This window comes from Battus philenor, unplaced genomic scaffold (genome assembly GCF_028537555.1).
Source record: "Battus philenor isolate CCGP_79_NKW_IND1 unplaced genomic scaffold, ilBatPhil1.0.hap1 SCAF_22, whole genome shotgun sequence".
Classification (NCBI taxonomy): domain Eukaryota; kingdom Metazoa; phylum Arthropoda; class Insecta; order Lepidoptera; family Papilionidae; genus Battus; species Battus philenor.
Genome location: NW_027181685.1, coordinates 7,565,657 through 7,585,472, shown reverse-complemented (window position 1 = coordinate 7,585,472; position 19,816 = coordinate 7,565,657). Strand labels below are relative to the sequence as shown.

The 19,816-nt window shown below is 33.5% G+C and overlaps 1 protein-coding gene across 1 annotated transcript in view; it reads left to right on the top strand.

Moving 5' to 3' along the window:
- The window catches only part of Bap170 (Brahma associated protein 170kD), a 59,227-nt gene that overhangs the window by 25,930 nt on the left and 13,481 nt on the right, over positions 1 to 19,816 (top strand). Inside the window, exons 26-37 of the mRNA XM_068766854.1 lie at positions 1,029 to 1,106; positions 3,717 to 3,817; positions 4,493 to 4,582; positions 5,648 to 5,749; positions 6,763 to 7,188; positions 7,784 to 7,888; positions 8,196 to 8,299; positions 9,033 to 9,195; positions 9,799 to 9,945; positions 10,992 to 11,027; positions 12,645 to 12,736; positions 13,500 to 15,342. Of these exons, the coding sequence (XP_068622955.1) occupies positions 1,029 to 1,106; positions 3,717 to 3,817; positions 4,493 to 4,582; positions 5,648 to 5,749; positions 6,763 to 7,188; positions 7,784 to 7,888; positions 8,196 to 8,299; positions 9,033 to 9,195; positions 9,799 to 9,945; positions 10,992 to 11,027; positions 12,645 to 12,736; positions 13,500 to 13,602 (1,547 nt within the window). The 3' untranslated portion in view covers positions 13,603 to 15,342. The remainder of the gene's footprint in view (positions 1 to 1,028; positions 1,107 to 3,716; positions 3,818 to 4,492; positions 4,583 to 5,647; positions 5,750 to 6,762; positions 7,189 to 7,783; positions 7,889 to 8,195; positions 8,300 to 9,032; positions 9,196 to 9,798; positions 9,946 to 10,991; positions 11,028 to 12,644; positions 12,737 to 13,499; positions 15,343 to 19,816) is intronic.

The window sequence follows — 19,816 nt, the reverse complement described above, 5'->3', positions numbered from 1 at the left end:
TTATTAAAAGAGAGAGATCACCGATTATTGAAGTAATAGATATGTTATCGTCAACTGATAGACGTTTACTGCCATGCAAAGGTCTCTCGCTATGCCATCTCTATGATATCTATTGGGGATATACCATAATCATCACGTTTGGCGGGATGGGTTGGCGGCTGCAGTGTTGTATTATAGTATGCAGAGGACTTTTTTGTGAGCAGTGGCAATCCTATATAATTAATGCAAAAAGTGTGAATTATATAAAATTGTACTCCGGGAACCTAACCCGCGACCTGCGATCGCAAGTCTCAGTTCTCTACTCCTGGGATTACAAATTCTTATATTTAGTAATAGAAATTAGTAAAAAAAATATACATATTTCGTTGTTTATATTAAACTTAAACTTCATATCATATAGGTACCCTATACTATATTATAGGGTCCCATTATTAACCGCGTAGGCCCAATATAAAATGGTCAATCTCATATATATTTAGATTTTAGTTCAAGAAAAGCCTGATTACATATTCATTTTATGCAGTGAACACGTTCTTGAGGTTCACTTCTCAATCACTTTCCTTTCTCATTGCAATCTTTAATTTGTATTCCAAGTTATACCGCTTATTTATAATATACAATTTTTTACTGGGAATTATCTTTTAAAAATATTATCTGCCTTGACTAATAGATGAAGTCAAGCCTACATATATATGAACAATTTTAGTTCTTCACTATCTAAAACAGATAACTTTTCACTTATGAATTGTAAATCCTCATTTTTATGTCACGCCAACGTAGACCCTCGTCGAGTCTCCCGTGAAACTCTTGAGAGTCTTCTTTCTAAGCTTCAATCTTGGTTACCATTTTTTGTTGGTTAAACGCTTTTTGGATATTTAACTTTACATGGCCTTTAATACAATGTAGCTTTAGAACCATCTCCGAAAAATTCATAGAAGTCCCAGATATTAACAAAAATACTCATTCTTATTAAATAACTTTCGTTACATACAGTAGGATAAATTTTTAACAAAGATAAATATTTTCAGAGAAACCAATTACAACGCAAACTACGCAATTCATGCAGCAACCGATGCAAATTATAGCAACACCGGGCACTTCTCAAGGTATTAGTAAAGAAAATTAGTCCGCTGAATAAGGGGGAACTGTATTCACATTTCTGTGCCGCGATCAATGTCATTGCGTGCTTCAGATCCCTAAAGAGGACTTTTCAAATGCGATAAAGCTATTCTTCTTATATATTGTTATATATATCTTCAAATATATCCAGTAGTACATAATGTACATACTAACATTATTAATAAGCAATCTATAAACTAACAAGCTTCGATCTTTTATCGATGTCCCATCTAATATACGACTTAAGCATATATTTTCACATATATAGTCTTTATAACATAATGTGATAAGCTTGACTAAATTGCCTAGGCAAAAATTAAAAGAAATTACTTGTTAAATGTAAATGTTATTTATTACCGAAATAATATATATTCGGTGGACAGGCGTGTGAAAGTGAAGAGCAATTTAAAGTTCGGGGATTTCCTCGCGACACCATTGAGTAAAAATTATCTGTAATTTTTCAAAATAATTCATTGTTTACAACTATATGGTCTTAACAAAATTTCAATTCATAAAAATCTCTAATTTATTTGTAATGAACGAAATCAACTTTAATAATAAAATACTGCAAAACATTATTGGTCTACTATTTATAAAATTAAAAATGCATATTAAAAGTAAATTGGCGGAAAAAGCTTAATGTTTAATAAACTAATATAAATAAAAAAAATCTTCGGCAATTATGTCGCTTGATTATTTTTTTAATTAGGCTATATCTGCTAAAAAGTGTATTTGTACATATTGTATGTGTACATAAATCGACATTGCTAAATTTTCTCAAAAGGTGTGTTGTAGTGGAGTTTCTCTCTGCTTCTTTTCCATAAATATAACAGCCTGCGAAGAAGCAGAGTGGAGTCAAAAATAGGTAAGATTTAAAAAGAAAGTTGACGAATAGAGAAACACCTCGTTAAATATTTCAATGTCGAATAAATTAATTTTGTCTTAACTGTTTAACTTAATTAAAAGCTTCTACAGTATATTCTATAACACTGTTTATTGACCACAATGGTTGCATACATGAGGTATAAAACTAAAATAATGTAAACTAATTGAATGTAAACAAGATATATCATTAATAGCCTCATTTGCAAGGTATCATAAATATTTAAGAAACTCAACGAAGACTTATCTGATAAAATTATGCTGCTTGGCAGTATAACGAGTATTACAAGTTAGTTATTTATAACCCATGTCCCCCTTCCCCCGTGAGGGCCCTAGAGTATAGTCATTCCATGGTCCAGTGGAACTGTATTTAGTAAGTTGTTAGCAGCTGAGGCGTCTTAAGGCGCACAACAGATTAAATAAATATATATCTGTTGTGCGCATTTTTTCACGAATTTCGAACACTTCTGGTTAATTTATTTCCAATTTATTTCATTCTTTTAATAATTGTTGCAAAGCTATACAATTTTTATATAAAAATAAGTAATACCGGACCAGGTGGGAATAGGCAAGGTCGTTGCTTTATTTTCCATCAAAGAAAAAACTTATGTATATAAATAAAAATATGTAAACCAAAAAACCTTTCCTTAATTTCTACTCTAATACATAATCTGAACTTGGAGAGATGGAACATGCTTGTGGTTAACAATTTAGCTACGTCTTGTGAATGTCAAGTTTCACATATGACTATTAATGACTTAGGTATCTACCAAGACCAAAGATGTAAAAGTTTTCTTATGTTATTATTATTATTCTTTCTATGTTAATGTACAGGCCTTCGTTTGGAGAAGAAAGTTTATACATAAAAAACATACTTTTTTCCTTCCACAATATAGAATTGCAACCATTTTGTGTGTATTTTTTAATTTTATATTCTTTATTTTGGTTAGGTCCCCTACTAAGTGCAAGTCCGGTAATCATGGCAATCTTCGGATAATCTGATGATAATGATGACGATGATGATCATTTTTATACATATTAATCTCCACTTAGGATAATAGACAGTAATCATTTTTGTGATCATTAGAATAATACTGGAACAGGCGAACTTGATTGAAACTAGAATCAGATTGGTCTTCTTATATTGACATTTTACAACTTAAAGCAAAGAATGGATAGTTTAAAATTTAATTTTAATTTCACAAAACATTTAAAAAATCGTAAATTTGAATATGTGTTTTTATTTATACCTTAACTAGATGTCACACATTCGAAATCACTACTGGTAATAAAAGATTAAATATTAAAAAAGATCTGTTTTGCCAAATTTTTGTAAATTTTCGGTTCTAAATTTTCATGAGCAAGAAATATGAGATTTTATTTAATGATTATTGGCATTTGATGATATGCTAAACTGTTATTTAACTTGTTAGATGACCTTTTTATAAATCTAAAAGTAACTTTGAATTTTATCGAGTCGTCTTAGTAGAATCTACCGACCATTATAGTCTAATAATTTTTTGACGCAAAGTCCCATATCATTCATATAGTTCATGTCTCTTTGTTTTATTATTTAGTGATGTAAGTTAAACGTAAATTTAGTTTTGTTTTTTTTTTGTTCAAAAATTATCATCACGGAAGTTCACTTTCCCTTTTGAGATCTTTGAAGCTTGTAAGGAATTATTAAAAATAATAATAATTTTCTTTTAATACAGGGGGGCTGAGTTACATCGCGCAGAATATTCCTGGCAATATGATGCAGAAGACCATTATAATAGTGCAGGGTCCAACTGGAGGAGGGCCGCTTACATTGACGGTATTTTTTTTAAACATTTGTAGTAATAGTTTAATATTAGAAAAAGTATGTGCGTGTAAACACCTGTTTGCTAATGGATCAAGTTATTAATATTTTTGGGGATCAGTCATAAGTTTTTTATCTAAAATATTCAGTTTTTCTGGTTAATCAATTAGATAAGGGCTGATGTTTGTAACTAAAAAAAAATAATAATAAAAAAATAAAAACAGAAACCAGGGTAAATATAAAGTAAAATGGGTAACATGTTTTTTATTTAAAATTTATGTAACAATTTAAATCCATATGTAATTAATTACATTTTTCTTCTTCATAAAAAAACTTCTTTTAATTTGATGGAAAAAAAACAAATTAAATAAATACTGCGATACTTCTTGTTGTACAATCCATGGAAATAACACGTAAGAATTTATTTGAAATCGTTATTTATTATTAAAACAAATATATTGGAAATAATATTATGAGAGTATTTGAACGAACAAAAACGTAAATAAAAATGCAGTATAGGATACTAGAAAAGTTTCAATTGTAGTGACTGACAGTTGGTGTCTGTAATAAGTGTATCACAATAAGAAATACATGAGAAGATTAATTTTGCTTCATATCTAAAATTATCTTTAAATAAGTATAAGTTTAAATAAATATTAAGTATTTAAAAGAAAAGTTTACACATAAAAGGTGAACAACCCAGCGGGGCTGGACGAAGCGACGCTAAACAGTCTTATCGCCCAAGCAACAGAGGCGATAACGCAACAGCAAATCATACAGGTTAAAAACCCAGTAGAAAACCGCTAAATACTTTACAGCTTCCTTTTTATCATTTCTGTGGGTTCCATTAACAAGTCTCCGCACAAGATTAATACATTTTCTGGCACCTATTGCGTTTATAATTAATAACTTGATTTTTTTAATTATGCACATGTGGTTATTAGATCTGTTAGGTTGGTAATAAAGAATTTATGTGCCTCCTCTTTTTCTCTTTTCATCTGCTGCTTATTAGTATAAATAGACATAATTTTATGGTGTGGTTCGGATTTTTAATTCAATATTGCCAACCTAACAATATGAAATGTGCAATTTTAAAAATTGAGTTAAAATTGCTTTCTAGGCTTGTCTCTAAAAATAATAAATTTAACTCAACAACTAAATTTTCACTCCACATAATATATTAATTTTTTTGAACTAAAATAGACATAATAATACGGCTAATACAGCTAATAATTACCTACCAAGAAAATAAATTTGCGAATGGTTTGGTTCTGTTTCGTAATGTTATATAGGTAACCAATTGCAATTAATCAAGCTTTAATATCGTTATGGTAGCTGTTCGTACTTGCTATATTAGTTATCGACGCCCAGTCATAATAGTATTACCATCTAGAATAAGAAACAGTAGTTGCTTAACATTCATTCCACAGTAATGTTATCGTTTGGACTTGTTAATAATATAGCTTTTAATAATAAGATGCTTATTGACAAGTTTTAATTTTATTACTGTAAATTCATCGTATCCCGAATATAGTTATTGAATTTTGAAATTAATAAGGAATAGGTTTAGGGTTGCGTAAAAAATTTAAAAATAAATCTACAATATTTTCAATGTTTATAATTTTTTTAAGTCATTCGGGATATTTTGTGTACTACCAACTATTAATAGCAAAACTTTATTTCGACAAAATTGTACCCGAAATTAAAACCCGATAATGTGTTTTACGTAAATTGTTGATTGCTGTAATGTTATTTTACATATTTAATAAAGAAGGTAATAAGAAAAGGAAATATATTTTATATAAATATATCGCTGTTTGTAATGTGAATCTGTTCCGTGTGCAGAACACGGGAGTAATACAATCAACACAGAGGGTGATGGTGAGCCAACCGACTTTAGTGAGCACATCACAGCCCATCACTATGGTCAAAACGGCCATAGCACAGGTTAAAAACATAATTAGATTGTATATCCTTAGTTCCATACATGTATTCTGCTTATGTAGATGAATTTTCGGTACCACGACATAATACCGTTGAACATTTTAATTTATTTTTTAATACTTAATGCAAATATGAATTCGATTTTTAAAATTAACTATAGGTTAATCACTACTGTCAAATGAATTTTAAGATAGATATAAATAGTGCATAAATATGTTTGGTAATAAAAAATGTCACTGGTGATGTCTACAGACCAATAGTCCGGTCTGCCAAATGTCTTTCGATATTATGTCCGGACACGAAATTTTTGGGCATGTTTAATAAATACGAAATCTGCTATGTTGGCAAATACAAATATATGTAGTAGAGTATTGTTTATTTATTTTCAGAAGAATAAATGTGATTCGGATATTGATGGGCAGCTATTTACGATGATAAAATATTTTCAATAATAAAGTATATGTTTATTTTTATAATTTATATTTAAATATGTTAGTCTCTATGAAGTTGACATATAGCTATAACTGGTGGTTGAGACAAATAACGCTATTATGTATATATGTATAAAGGGCATTTGGCAATGTAATGCATGATACTACTAACTATTTCGGTTAATACTTCATATTGTTTGAGGATATGTTCCTCGAATTTAGTATTATAATATGATGTATTATCCTTATATAGTTGGTGCTTTAGTTCAGTGCTGTTATGCAAATTAAGCTAATTTGTATATAATTTCAAGTGAAATTAATATAAACCTACAGAAATTTTCACTAGTTCGTTGATATTTGTAACTTTATTAACATAAGTAAATTTGAAATGAAATTGAGTGAGTGTGTTGTGAGTATATATATTGAAATGATTTATGTTTTAATTAAAACGAAGTAGTGGAAAATATTCTTCTGATAACATTATTTTACTAAATTTGTGTGTATGCGAAGCTTGTTTTTAATCGAATCAACAATTAAAAAGTGTTATACGTTACGATTAATTATTTCATGTTCGTATACCAACAGAATACGCCACAAATCACACCGAGCCAACAGCCAATTATAACAACTCAACCCCAGCCCCATAAAGCGCAAATCGTCAACGCCCCACAAACACAACAAATTGTTGTATCGCAGAAGCAACCTCCTGCGCTTATAGCAACGTCATCGGCAAATCAGATAACCAGTAACCAACAGATTATACAAGGCAACCAACAAATCATTCAAGGCAACCAACAAATTATTCAAGGCAATCAACAATTGTTGCAAGGCAACCAACAAATTATTGCCGTGTCCAGCAATCAGCAAATTATAATGAATGCGCCTATGAAGCCTGGAGTGCATAGAGTAGTTCAGCCGCAGAGAAGTCAAGTGGGGACAACTTCGAGCACTGTCAATCAAACTGTGGTAGCTCAGAGCGATGGTAAACCCAGTGTTATACAAAACAGTCCGGTAAGTGATATATTATTATAATAATTAAAGTACAACAATTTCACAATACATTTCAGAATTTGTTGAAAATATTGTAAGCTTAGTATTATGCTAATTTTTAATTGACAAGTGAATTTATTTTTAACTGCAAAAATTGTAAAATTGGCAATAAAAGCGTAACTATCGAGAGTATTGCCAGGTTCTACTTTATATAATCAACAATCGAAACATGAGAAATAATGTGTATGAATTACATTCAAATGTTTCTTCTTAGTTCTGAACTCCTGTCAGAGTGGTCAGTCATGTCCGGGTCGGTTCTGGTGTCCTCTCTGCTCTAGCTGTGCGTCGCCATGTAGCTTATTAGTGGTACTTTTGATGGTGTCTGTCTATTTTATTAGAATGCGTCCACGAGGTGGCTATTTAAATATACATTATATCTACGACTTGACTTTTGCAGTTGCTTAGCTATAATATAATATAAAAGCTATAAAATAATTTGTTTCGTGTTATTTCATCAATTTAAACGATGAAGTATGAAGAATGATGATGAAAGATGTCTTGATGATGACCTAACTCTACCTGATTAAAGTAAAAGCGAAAATTGTTATTGTTTTAGAAACCGCAACAGCCGATCATGCGACAAGTGATTACCCGTCAGCCTGTGATGGTTGGGAACACTAAGATAGGTGATAAAGAGGTCGTCAGTCAAACAGTTGCAGAGGTGAGTTTGAATTTGGTTCTATTGATTCTGCTAAGAATTCGGCGACCTTTTGATTAGCAAAATAGAGCAAGTCTAGTCTTATACATCTAAGCCTGTACTAAATGCCTTGCACTGGGAGATTGTAGTATATACTTTGAAAGGCATTTTTGTTGTTACACAGTAATGCTTGTTTCTTTGATTCGACATAAGACGATCTCTTGCTAGCACTTTACTGTTTTGGTATGGTGGTTGCATCTATTAGTTTCAATATTCTCAAGTTACTAAGTTGTCTTGTAATAAGAAGATTCTGTACATATAATTTGTTTAGAAGCCTCCGACGCCAAAGCCAACAGTCACCCCGCCTCCCGTAGCTTCTACTTCTGGCGCAATCGACGACACTCCATGGATTTGCCACTGGCGCGGGTGTGGCAAGTAAGTATATATTTATCATTACAATATTGTTACCGTTAATAATATTGAAACTAAATTTAATAAAACTACGTCAGGTTTCATTTTGTAGAACTAATTTCTAATAGAAAAATAATCAAATGTAATAATAATTCAGTGTATTATATAAGATGATTATAGGCGGATTTTTTTTAAAGCGATAAACGTGTTGTGATATTGGGAAAACAGTTTTTTCGTTGTTTCGCTACTGCATTAACGTATGAGCATATCGTAAGTGTACTAAATGCGTTAATTATACAATTAAACATAAATAAATATAATTATTGATTATATCATAGATGTAAAGAAGCTATCAAATACCAATATTTATTTATTTACGCGTGATTGTACATAGTTAAATAAAAGAAATCAGATGAAATAAACAAAAATGAAAAACGAAGGGAGGTTTTATCGCGCACGGCGATTTCTTCCAGACTAGTATTAGTTGGATTTAGTTAATAAGAAATAAAGCGGGTGGTATAAGGAAATCAATGTTTATAAGTATATTTAAAAATGTAATCATCATTACTATAAGGCATAGGCTTTCTCTGAAATTCATCACGATAACAGGTCTTGTGATGTCCGCATTCAGCTACCGTGACTATGTTATCAGTCTATCTAGTCGGGGGTAATCCACGCCGTGTTTACTATTTATTCTTATAAAAAATCTATTATTTATGAAATATATCTATAATTTATAAAAAAAATACTTTCGCAGATCGTTCACGAGCGCGTCTGAAGTATTCACTCACGCGGCGCGCATGCACTGTCCCACGACAGCGGGGGGCGAAGCTCCCTGCATGTGGCTGGACTGCGACCGCGTGCCCAGAAAAACTTTCGCCCTTCTCAACCATCTCACCGACAAACATTGTTCCCCCGCCGTGAGTAATATGTTTGCAGTTAACTAAATAGAAACGTTAAATTAAAATGGAAAATTAGACGTTAAAATTGGCATTTAATAAAGCCAATTTTAACATATGTTATGTTACTACGTTTCTTACTTATGGGGCTACATTGAAAGTTTAAAGAATTTATCATTTTTATGTATAATTATTATAATCTGTTAATGATTATTTATTTATATAAAGGGTACAATAATAGTATACAACCAAAGGACAAAATAAACAATTCAGCGTTACAGTATACAGTTCAGCTTTATTAAAGTTATTATAGATTTAACACTTGAAGAATTTTGTTTTTATCATTTTTTACGTTTTCATTCTTAGCCACCAACAAAGTGATTTTGGCGATGTAGCTGCATCTCGTGCTACTATATAAAACTGGTTTAACGAATTCATACGTGGTCTTTCTAATCTCAGTGGTTTCTTCGATTACGGGGAATTGGTATATCAGTAAACAAATGTTCATGAATAATGTTTAAAAATTACTAAAATTCCTACACTCTTTGCGCAGACATCTTAATAATGTCATAAAATTGTTAAATAAATAACATTTTCATATTTTATTTATGAAATTTGTCACAGGCTTTAAAAGCGATTTTCAATTCGCGACGTCACGCAGCGGCCGAGGCGGAGGCCAGCAAGCCCGTGTCGCTGGGGTACCCACCCAACGCTGCGCTTGCGGCCCTTAATAAGCACGCTGCCGATATGTTCAATCCGCGCGAGTTGATGGTATGTTTCTAATTCGACGTTTCTGTTCGACTTATCTGTATAATTTGAAATCGTCGTTGTTTTAAAAATCAACCCTTTCGACTGCATTTTAACGGTTATTGTGTTGAACGTTTTGTTTTGTTCAACATTATTAACAACATTTTAGACACTTCGTTATGTTCGACACCATCATTGTATTTAAATATTTATTTTCGTTTGACGTCGTCCCTGTGTTTAACTTCGTCGTTCTTCTCGGATTCTAGTTCAACGATGTTTTCGTTGTCGTCGTCGTATTTAGGTTCTTCGTTGTTTTCTACGCAATCCTCATATTGAAGTTCATCATTGTATCCGACGCCTTGTATTCAACTACATCGTTGTGCTAGACGCCATTTTCGTATTCTAGATCATGTGTTAGTTACCATCTTTGTATTAAAGTTCCTTGTTGTGTTCGATGCCATCTTCGCTTCGAGTTTATTGAAGTGTTCGACGCCATCCAGTTATTCAAGTTCATCGTTGTGTTCGTCGCTGTGCTTGTATAAAACTCCTTCTTTTCCTCGTTGTGTTCGATGTCATCTTCGTATTCAACATCGTCATAGGCTCCGATTCCGTCAGAAGCTTCGAGTTCTTTTTGTGGTCGTCGCCGTTGAACTTGCAGTCTCCGTCTAGATATTTCTTTATTAACCATCATATCTATGCAATTACATTTACCATTAAAATATACCAAGCTTCTTCTATGCGGATGATAGCCGAGGCTATTAAGAACTATCAAAAATAAATTACTACTATGAAATTACTTTATTTAAAAATAACAACAGAATAAATTTAAGCTATTGAAATAAATTAAAACGATCCTTTTTTGTAACCAATTCGGGTCACACTATAATGTTAAATACCCATGATAAATACCATCTACATTAATTAAATGTAGTTTTTTTTATAATGCCATGTGTATGTATTTACGTAACAATGACATTTGGTCAAATATATTGCGTATGTATTTAGTACCAAACAACTAACTGTAGCACTTATGTGTGCCGTCACTAACGTGTATGTTTGTGTGCGTGCAGCACAGGGCAGAACTCAGTCGCACACCGGAGCAATTGGTGAGATACATGATTTAAATCGATGCGCACTCAATGGTCGTCACGGTCGTACATTTCTTATCTATCGAGTAGGGGAAAATAGCATTACTTATCTAATACTCTTATATCAAAATAATTAAATAACTGCTTTAAAATGTTTGATAATTAAAAAAAAACACTTGTAATGTTTGTTATTGATTTTTAAATGTAATTGAACAATTATTAAAAAAAATATTTATTTAAAATTCAAATTATAAAATTGATATGTTTGAAATTTAATTTGGGCACATATAGCTTTGGGCGCATATAGCCGGCAAATGGTTTGGCACATCGGATAGCACATCGCACAGCACAGAGATATTCGGCTTCGATTTTGTAAAACGGTGTCAAGCTGTTATTCCACTGGGCGATAAAGGCATTGTCTTTAAAAGCATATCCAGACGATCAATGCCGTTACTCGGTAATAAAGTTAACGAAATAATTAAAATAACATAATAAAGTTATAATATATAGTTTTAATTTAATTACTTGGTGTCGGCCATTGAGTGTGCGGTGATTAAATTCTTTTGTGCTTTAGTGTTTGTCTCTAGCTGTTCACGTTTTCATTTTTGCTGTTTTTTATTTGCAAATAAATGCTTGACTGCAAATTACGTTTTAGCGAATTTTGTTCACACAGGATGAATCAAGATGAAAGATTTTAATATGTACCAATGTATTACAATACAAATTTTGTATGTATTTTTTGTGTTTTATATATTATGGGTATGTAATTTACGATCATAAAATTTGAGTTTTTCTTTTATATTGTTAAGTATTATTTTTGTATATGTATGTTTATTCATAAAGTTTTTGATGAAATTTACTTTTTTAATATAAATTTTGTGTGTGGTGATGGTGTTTATGAAGTTGTATTATCTCTTGTAAACCATCATGGTAGATAAGAATTATTTGAATAAATGAGAATATTACGTCATTAAGGCATTTAATCAATGCAATCGATATAATATTTAGAAATATTTTTTTTTGAATTTATAATGTTGCTTTATTTAGGTACTGGTTTAAAAGTTTTAAAGGTGTGAATGTATAGTTAATTTATATTTAATTTATGTTTGGTACATCCATTCAAAAATAATGGTTTTTGAAAAAAAAAAGGTAGAAACAATATACTAAGAAAAAGCGTTTTCAAAATTCGCTTTACTACATATTGAAATTAATTATTGTTATAATATATCTGTCCTTGCAGAACTTTTACTGCTACTTTATTGGCCTTTTGCAGTCCAATACAAAAAGTAAATTAATGTAACATTTTTCACCGCTATCAGTTTATACAGAGTGATTGAAAATAGGTGTAAAAGATTTAAAAGCCTTTTGCTGTCAAATATATATAAGCTATACATTCATCTTTTTAGAGCTTTTATATTCATAACCAATCTCCCTGTATATGTTAACGGCGTTTGTATTATTCTTAAAGCTTCTTAATTTAAATTTAGGAAATCTAAAATAGTATATCAAGATTCCTCGCTTAAATGTTTAGCTTACTCTGTGTTTTAATGTGCATGCTTTTATGTGTAAATCTCTAGTTGTGTGTGCAATTTATTTTAATAGCGTAGAGTATATAATGTTTCTATTTTTTAACAGGATGAAAACGAAGGTCCTGTTACAAAGAGTATTCGGTTGACTGCTGCTTTGATCCTGAGAAACATTGTGATATATTCCAATACGGGACGAAGGTACTTGTTATTAGACATTGATATAACAATTTTAAAATTTATCAAGCTGTTGCGCCTCTGGACATATTCGACGGAGGCACTTTGACTTTAATATTTACTGGACTGCAGTGTGACACATGATGTATGCTCTTAAAAGAAACCCGTAGGACGAAACAGCACAGAAATTTATATATATATATAATTTTTTTATATATATATATATCACGTGGCGTAGGGTTCCGCGTAGACACGCTCAACTCTTAAAAATGATCGTCATTTGGATTAACACAGTCTTTTGAAGCCAATTATAGAAAGAGTCACGTACTTTCTTCATGGGGAACTTGTTCACTGTCAATGTTGTCAGAGACTATGATAGCGTTTTTAGAATGTCAACTAAAACTCACCATATAGAATAAAGATAGTTTTGGTTTTGATTTAATTTTGAATTAGTTTACTTACAAAATTTTTCTATAAAAAAAGTACCGTGACTCGAAAATGTAAATGTAATTGTGTTCGTTAATTTTTTTATGCATTGATAATTTTTATATGTAGGTAATGTCTCAAATCTCATATTTTGCTTTATCGTCGGACAATCACTCTTGCTTTATTGGCATTTAAAGATTCTCGTTTTAAATTACCATGCTAGACGGCGCCTTTGGTAACCTCGGCTCAAGCCGTTGTATATTATTTTTTGTATAGGCTTAGGAAAGTATCTCTCTAGTATACTTTTTTGCATGTATAATATTTGGTTTCACAGTAAATTTTACACATTTTTTTTATACAGATTACTGCGACCCTACGAAGCCCATCTAGCGTCTATTGCACTGAGCACCGTAGAAGCTTCCAGAACCATTGCCCAGGTTCTCTACGACATGAACAATATATGAGAATCGCTTAACGGGCTTAGACCCGAACAATGATAGTTAAAAGTGAAACAGCACGAAACTGTGACGCGCGTGGTGTACTGGCAACACTGGTTTCGGTTGTGTCGGAAAATGTACATATCGTGAGGACGTTTAACATAAGTAATATAATTTTATTTTAAATAAGAAATAGTTTTTCTTACACGTTTTTTTGATGTTAATATTTAATGTCTAGTTAAATTGTGTAATGTTAGATACATTTTAATTGTTATTTTAAGTTAAGAACATTTAAAACTAATATATGACAGCGTTCGTCTAAATTATTTCTGGCGTGTGACGTCATGTCGTTTTAGAAGTGAAACAAAACTAAATTTTAGTGTTTTATGTAAACCTTGCAAGTTTTTTTAAAAAAAAATCATACTTTCATTTTTGTACTTTTTTATTTGATAAATTTTATTCTAATGATGACGCCTAGAATAGAATAACTAATTTTATTAAAGTCTTAATAAATAAAATTTTGAAGGCAATTGATAGGTTTGAATTGCAACATTATCATTTGCTGTTGACTAAATAAACCTTGAATGGTTTACACGATATTATGGAGGATAATAAACAATTGTGTTTTACTTTTATAGATTTTAATAATTTCCTTACGACATACATTTTATGGATCTTTTTATTTGCTGTTTCATTTCTATTTAGCGTCTTTTGTGCCTCGATATATGTTAATGGGTATATAAACATATAGTATTGATTAAACTACGTCGGTATCTTAAAATTTGACATTTAATATAGAATAAGAAAACAAACTGTTGGTTTTTGTGAGATATATGAAAGTTTCTATTAAATTGGAACATAACTGACGGAGTTATCAATAAAAAAGGTGTAGGTAACATATGGCGCCATTCACAAGTGTTGTGACATAATAGTCGTCGCAAAAACTGATCACAGACTTCATGGTAACTAAAGAAAATACAATTGGAAACTCGTGCGAGGTATTATTTTTAAGTGACGATAGACATTTTTATTAACGACAAACAAGTTTGGCAATTGTCAAACTACAAAGGTTTAGCAAATCATAGTTAATTTGTAAGGAGATAATTTAGTTATTTTCTACGTGAAACTTTTTTTATGCGGTCCATATGCACCGCGTAAAACCAAACTTAAATTGTCAGGATAACTATTTTTATAGCAACTTTTTTCTTTCTTATGCGTTTTCTTTTATACGGTTCCTATCTACCGCACAAAACTGGTTCTAGTGTATATAGTCCATTCGCCTTAAGAATGCATTAAATCAACATTGTCAGCTTATCTGTAACCAATTGATTAGATCCTAATTAGCTGTTACTAAACAAATACCTTTTAATTGGTCACTGTTAACTTGATTTTTTAATTTGATTGGTTACGGCGTATATATAGGCCATAAAAAAAGGATTGTCGCATTATTAACGCTTTGATTTTGCTTTGCTTTATTAAGACTTTGTACCGAAGCCCATTGATATATTTTTAATTATCATATTGAGAGTAGGGAATTCAATCCAGTCCAAATATCTGTGTAATTCGAGTAACGAATCTCTCGGATGTCGAATTAAATTAGTGTTTAAATATGTAAAAGCTATAGTTTTTATATTCCTATATAAAAGAACTCGTGCCGGTTACACGTTTTACTTGTTAGCGAAAAATTAATTATTAAACGCATATGTTAATTGATGAGTGTGTAAATTAAATGATATCAGTGTGAAATCGCCATAACGGTAATTATTTGTAAGTAAACTTAAAGCGGTCTCTGATTTTTAAACTGTACGAATAAAAATCTATTTAAATTAAAAAAAATGTTAATAAGCGTGTATTTTTTTGTTGTTATTTTAATTATCTTAGGTTACGATTAGTTACTTGTATTTTTAAATCAAATTATATATTTAAAAGTATAAGGTTTTGTTTTAAAATAAATAAGTCATCGGACATGAATTAGGTTTGAAACGTGATTCCTCTAGAATTGATCGACGCAGCATAGGACGTCAATCCGCAAGATTGTTAACGACATCTAAAGACGCAAGAAGCAGGCTGTTTCGAATTCGTTAAAAAGAAATCTTTGAGAGAGGCTTATGTCCAGCTGTGGACATACGCCTGTGTAGCCTTAGAAACTTGCTGGGCTTTCCTAAATTATATTCATCGTCTATATATCCCATGTATTATATGGACGATGAATTAGTTTGTATGCATAATTCGCCGATCTTAGCGCTCTTTATTACCATTCGTTAAGAGAAAATAATTGCTAAGAAAAGTAGAGGCGCGTTTACAAGAGTATTTATACTTTTGGTGTTGCTTTCGGAACCATAATCAAAGACCTCCAACCGCAGTCAACATCCTAGTACGATGCTTTCAGAAATGAAGCGAAAGTCCTCCAAAAGCGTGGTAATGCAGTTTTTAAATTCCAACCTCTCTCTACCAGCTCCGATCATATTCATGGACAGTCCAGTGGGTGTATGCAGGTTTCATGCTAGATGACAAACTTATTTTTAACGCGCGCGAATAAGGCTGCTTTTGTATTCGGTCAGTTATTGTTGTATCCGTTGCTAAACAGAGGGAGTAAAATGTCACTGTGAAATAAGTAACTTTAAAGCTGTCCACAGACCCGTCCTTACATATGCAACTCCGTGCTTCGCGCATTGTAATCCACGCGTCAACCTCAGACTTCAGGTCGTACAGAACTTCTCGCGTAGAGCTATGAGCGCACAGTGGTACGTAAGCAACGTAGACATGCATTTTTTTAACAAATGGACGCCCGCTCTAAGGCATAGGCCTCCCTCAAAGATCACGAATACAGGGAATTCCCGCTTAATTATGTCGTAGTTCCACCTAGTTAGGGGCATACCCACGCTGCGTCTACCTGAAGACCTTGTTTCTACCTCGACCTACTTTAAAAGAGATCTTTCGCTAAGCGCTCTGCGCAGTCACAGTCTTTGCGCTTTGTTTTCTAGAATCTTCGGAATCTGCTAATGCTATTCGAACTGCAATATGAGCCCGATCCAAAAAAAAAAATCATACGTTATTGTCCACGAATTCTTGGTTTTCGGCGAATATAGTATAGTTATTGGTTATTATACAAAGTATGTTATTACTTTTGCGTACGTCGAATCTATTGTACATATAATTGTAAGTGTAACATTTTTATAATGGATAATATTTTGATTTAGTTTTTGTTAAGAAAGTTTCGATTTATTTATGAGGAGTATTATTAGTTCGTGGGATAATGTTTTGTAGCTTTATTTAAAATATAGGTGTACAGGAAACTGTGGAATTTTTTTTTTCAATAAATAATTGGTATTCCATTTATTTTTCATTGCTTGAAAAGATATTGTTTTATATGTTTGTGCGTAAGTATATGCTGCTATGGCTGGCATGCCAGGCTATTTTCTTGTGGACAAATTCCAAAATATAGCAGATTCCGGTGGACTTTCTGCTGCTTCATTTATAATCCCAAAGTTCAACATGATGTAAAAATAATTTCTTTGTTATTTAAGTCTTCCTAAAATATTATCTTTCTACATGGATAGGTCAAGTCAAACCAAAGTTGGAGTGCTTTGCTGACTAAAGAAAGTAAATTTTTGCGGATCCCCGTTTTTTTGTCATGTCAATAAAGACCTCCGCCTAGTCTCCCGTGGACCTCTGGGGGTTTCACCTGGAGCACTGAAAACGTAGGCCTTAGGTTCCTACGTAGGAAGGCGGCAGGGAGTAAGGGCTGCTCCGTTCCGTCATTCCGCCTTCAACGCTCGCGGCGCTCATGTTCTTTATTCCCCTGTCTTTCCCTATGGCGCGGTACAGCGGCTTCGGTAGCACTATAATAAATGTGTATATGCCGCAATGAATTACCGAAATCTAAGTAGACACGTTTACTGTTTTTAATAACCAGGGTGATATATTTGAACAATCGTCTCTTATAATCGATTTGTGGTTTTATTTCATAATTAACAGCTTTTAATTTTCAATATTTCGCTTATTCCCGTTGCAGATGTTATAAATGTAATGAAACTGGCAACCCAGAAGCGCAATGATGCGTTAATAATTACAATAAACCATTGCATGTGCATTCAGCACAACTTCATCTTAATCAACATGATGGAGTGGCAATATTAATTTAACTATGCTACAAAATGTTGCTAATTAAGTTATTAAATAGCTGAATAACGAGTCATAGTTTGTGATTTTCATTGTGACGGCGTCAAAAATAATTTTTATATTTATAAAGGAACGTGTAATAAAGGTAGGTTTCTTAGCGCTTGCCAATACCGGAAAAAGTAACAGGTGACTATGTACTTTGACTGGTAGAAAGGGAAGCGGTTGGAAGTGTCAAGAAACATGAGTAAAATTTACATATATTTTTTTACTTTGTATAATTTGACGAAAGTGGGTTAAACGCAGAAAAGATGGCCACTGTCGCCTTAAGTATTTTGAGTAAAAACTACGGACAGCATGGTCACCCTCATGGTTGGCACATGACATTCAGAATAATCGCCTCTAGTACCGCCAGATAAATCGTTCTGATCACCTCTGAGTTCAGACCCCAAGATACCTTTGCAGCCCCACACAACTGACGATAGAGGCCCTATGTCTTCTTGCTCACGTTCTTCACATGAGTGTTAAACGTGAACCTATCATCAACTGTGAGGCCTAGTATCCGGACCTCCCCAGTCCGGCCAAACGGCTCACCTCCCATGCTCAGTAATGGGTTGTCATACTTCAGCTTATTGGTTAGCACCACCATCTTTGTTTTGTGTGGTACAAACCTCAGCTTGTTTTTGTCTCCGCATTCATGAACATGCCCCGAGAAGACCAGCATGATGTCGTCTGCGAACGCCTGTCAATGTGTCCCTGTCCGAGATTTCGACGTTCGATTGAACTCGCCCCAGTCTGCCCTACGGGTATAGTACTTACGTGTAGTCGGCTTGACGTCCGTGCCTTCGGACTTCGCAAACTTTAGATCGAACACAATTGCCCTTTGATCCGACGAGGATATGTTGGTCGCAAGGCTCCAGCTCACCGCTCGGTCGAGCAGGTTGGTCGAGCAAGCAGTAACATCGACGCAGCTGGAGCAGTGCTTCCCGCCTCGATACGTGTCAAACGTCGGCTCAGACCCCTGGTTCAACACATGCAACCCCAGTTGATCGAGTGAGGCTGCCGTTTCAACTTCCCTCCGGTCTGTGGACCGGCTACACCACCAGGTGTTGTGGGCGTTTACGTCGGCACCCAGCACCATGATGGCAGCCCCTAAGCCCTCCAAAACCAAACCGATCCGGTTCAGGTATGGTTCGATCGGCGTGTTTTTTTTTTTTTTTATAATGACCCTCGCTATTGGGGGCCTCTCGTACCCCTATCTGATTTTTAGGACAGGGACCTTTTTTTACAAATATTTTTTCACAATGTTTTTTATTTCCATAATCATCTGTCATTCATCTTATTATCTTTTATTCTTTTCTCTCTATCTTGTTATATTTCTTTTCTTTTATGCCCTTTTACTCTACTCTTCTTTCTTTCATCCTCTTATTTTGTTTTACAAATCTTATTTACTAGGTATGTTATCACAGTTGTTTACTTATAGTTATTATTTATTTTACTTCAGTCTTTTTTGTTTTCTTTTACCTAGTTTTGTTTTTTTGTATTGCTTGTGTTATTATTGTTTTGCAATACTTGAGGAATTCGTTCCTAGTTACACTTTCGCCTATCAGGGAGGCTATTGACTCCTCCCTGATTTGAACCCCAGACCGGCACTCGAAGCCGAACCGGAGTCCCCCGAATGCGGGACACCGGGCCACAAGGTGGATCACGGTCTGGTCCACGCCCGGTTCACAGAAGCACGAGGGGTCCTCCTTGAGCTTAAACCTATGAAGGTACTCAGAGAACCCCCCGTGCCCCGTGAAGAGCTGGGCCGAGACCGCGTCCACCTCGATGCTGCGGAGCACGCGGTAGGCTGAGACGGCGTCCGGGAAAAACATCCTCGTTACCGAAGCCGTCGTTCCTTCCACATACCTCCTGTTCCATTCGTCGAGCGACTCCAGTCTCAGTTGCCGCTTGACGAATGAAACAGGGCATCTCTCGTACTCTGGTCGCCTTTTACTCTTCAGGGCCGCTTCCTTGGCCAGCTGGTCCGCCCTCTCGTTCCCCTCCATCCCCGCGTGCGCTTTCACCCAAAACAACCTTACATCCTTCCCTTTTTCTCTCGCTTTCATCACGTTCTCCT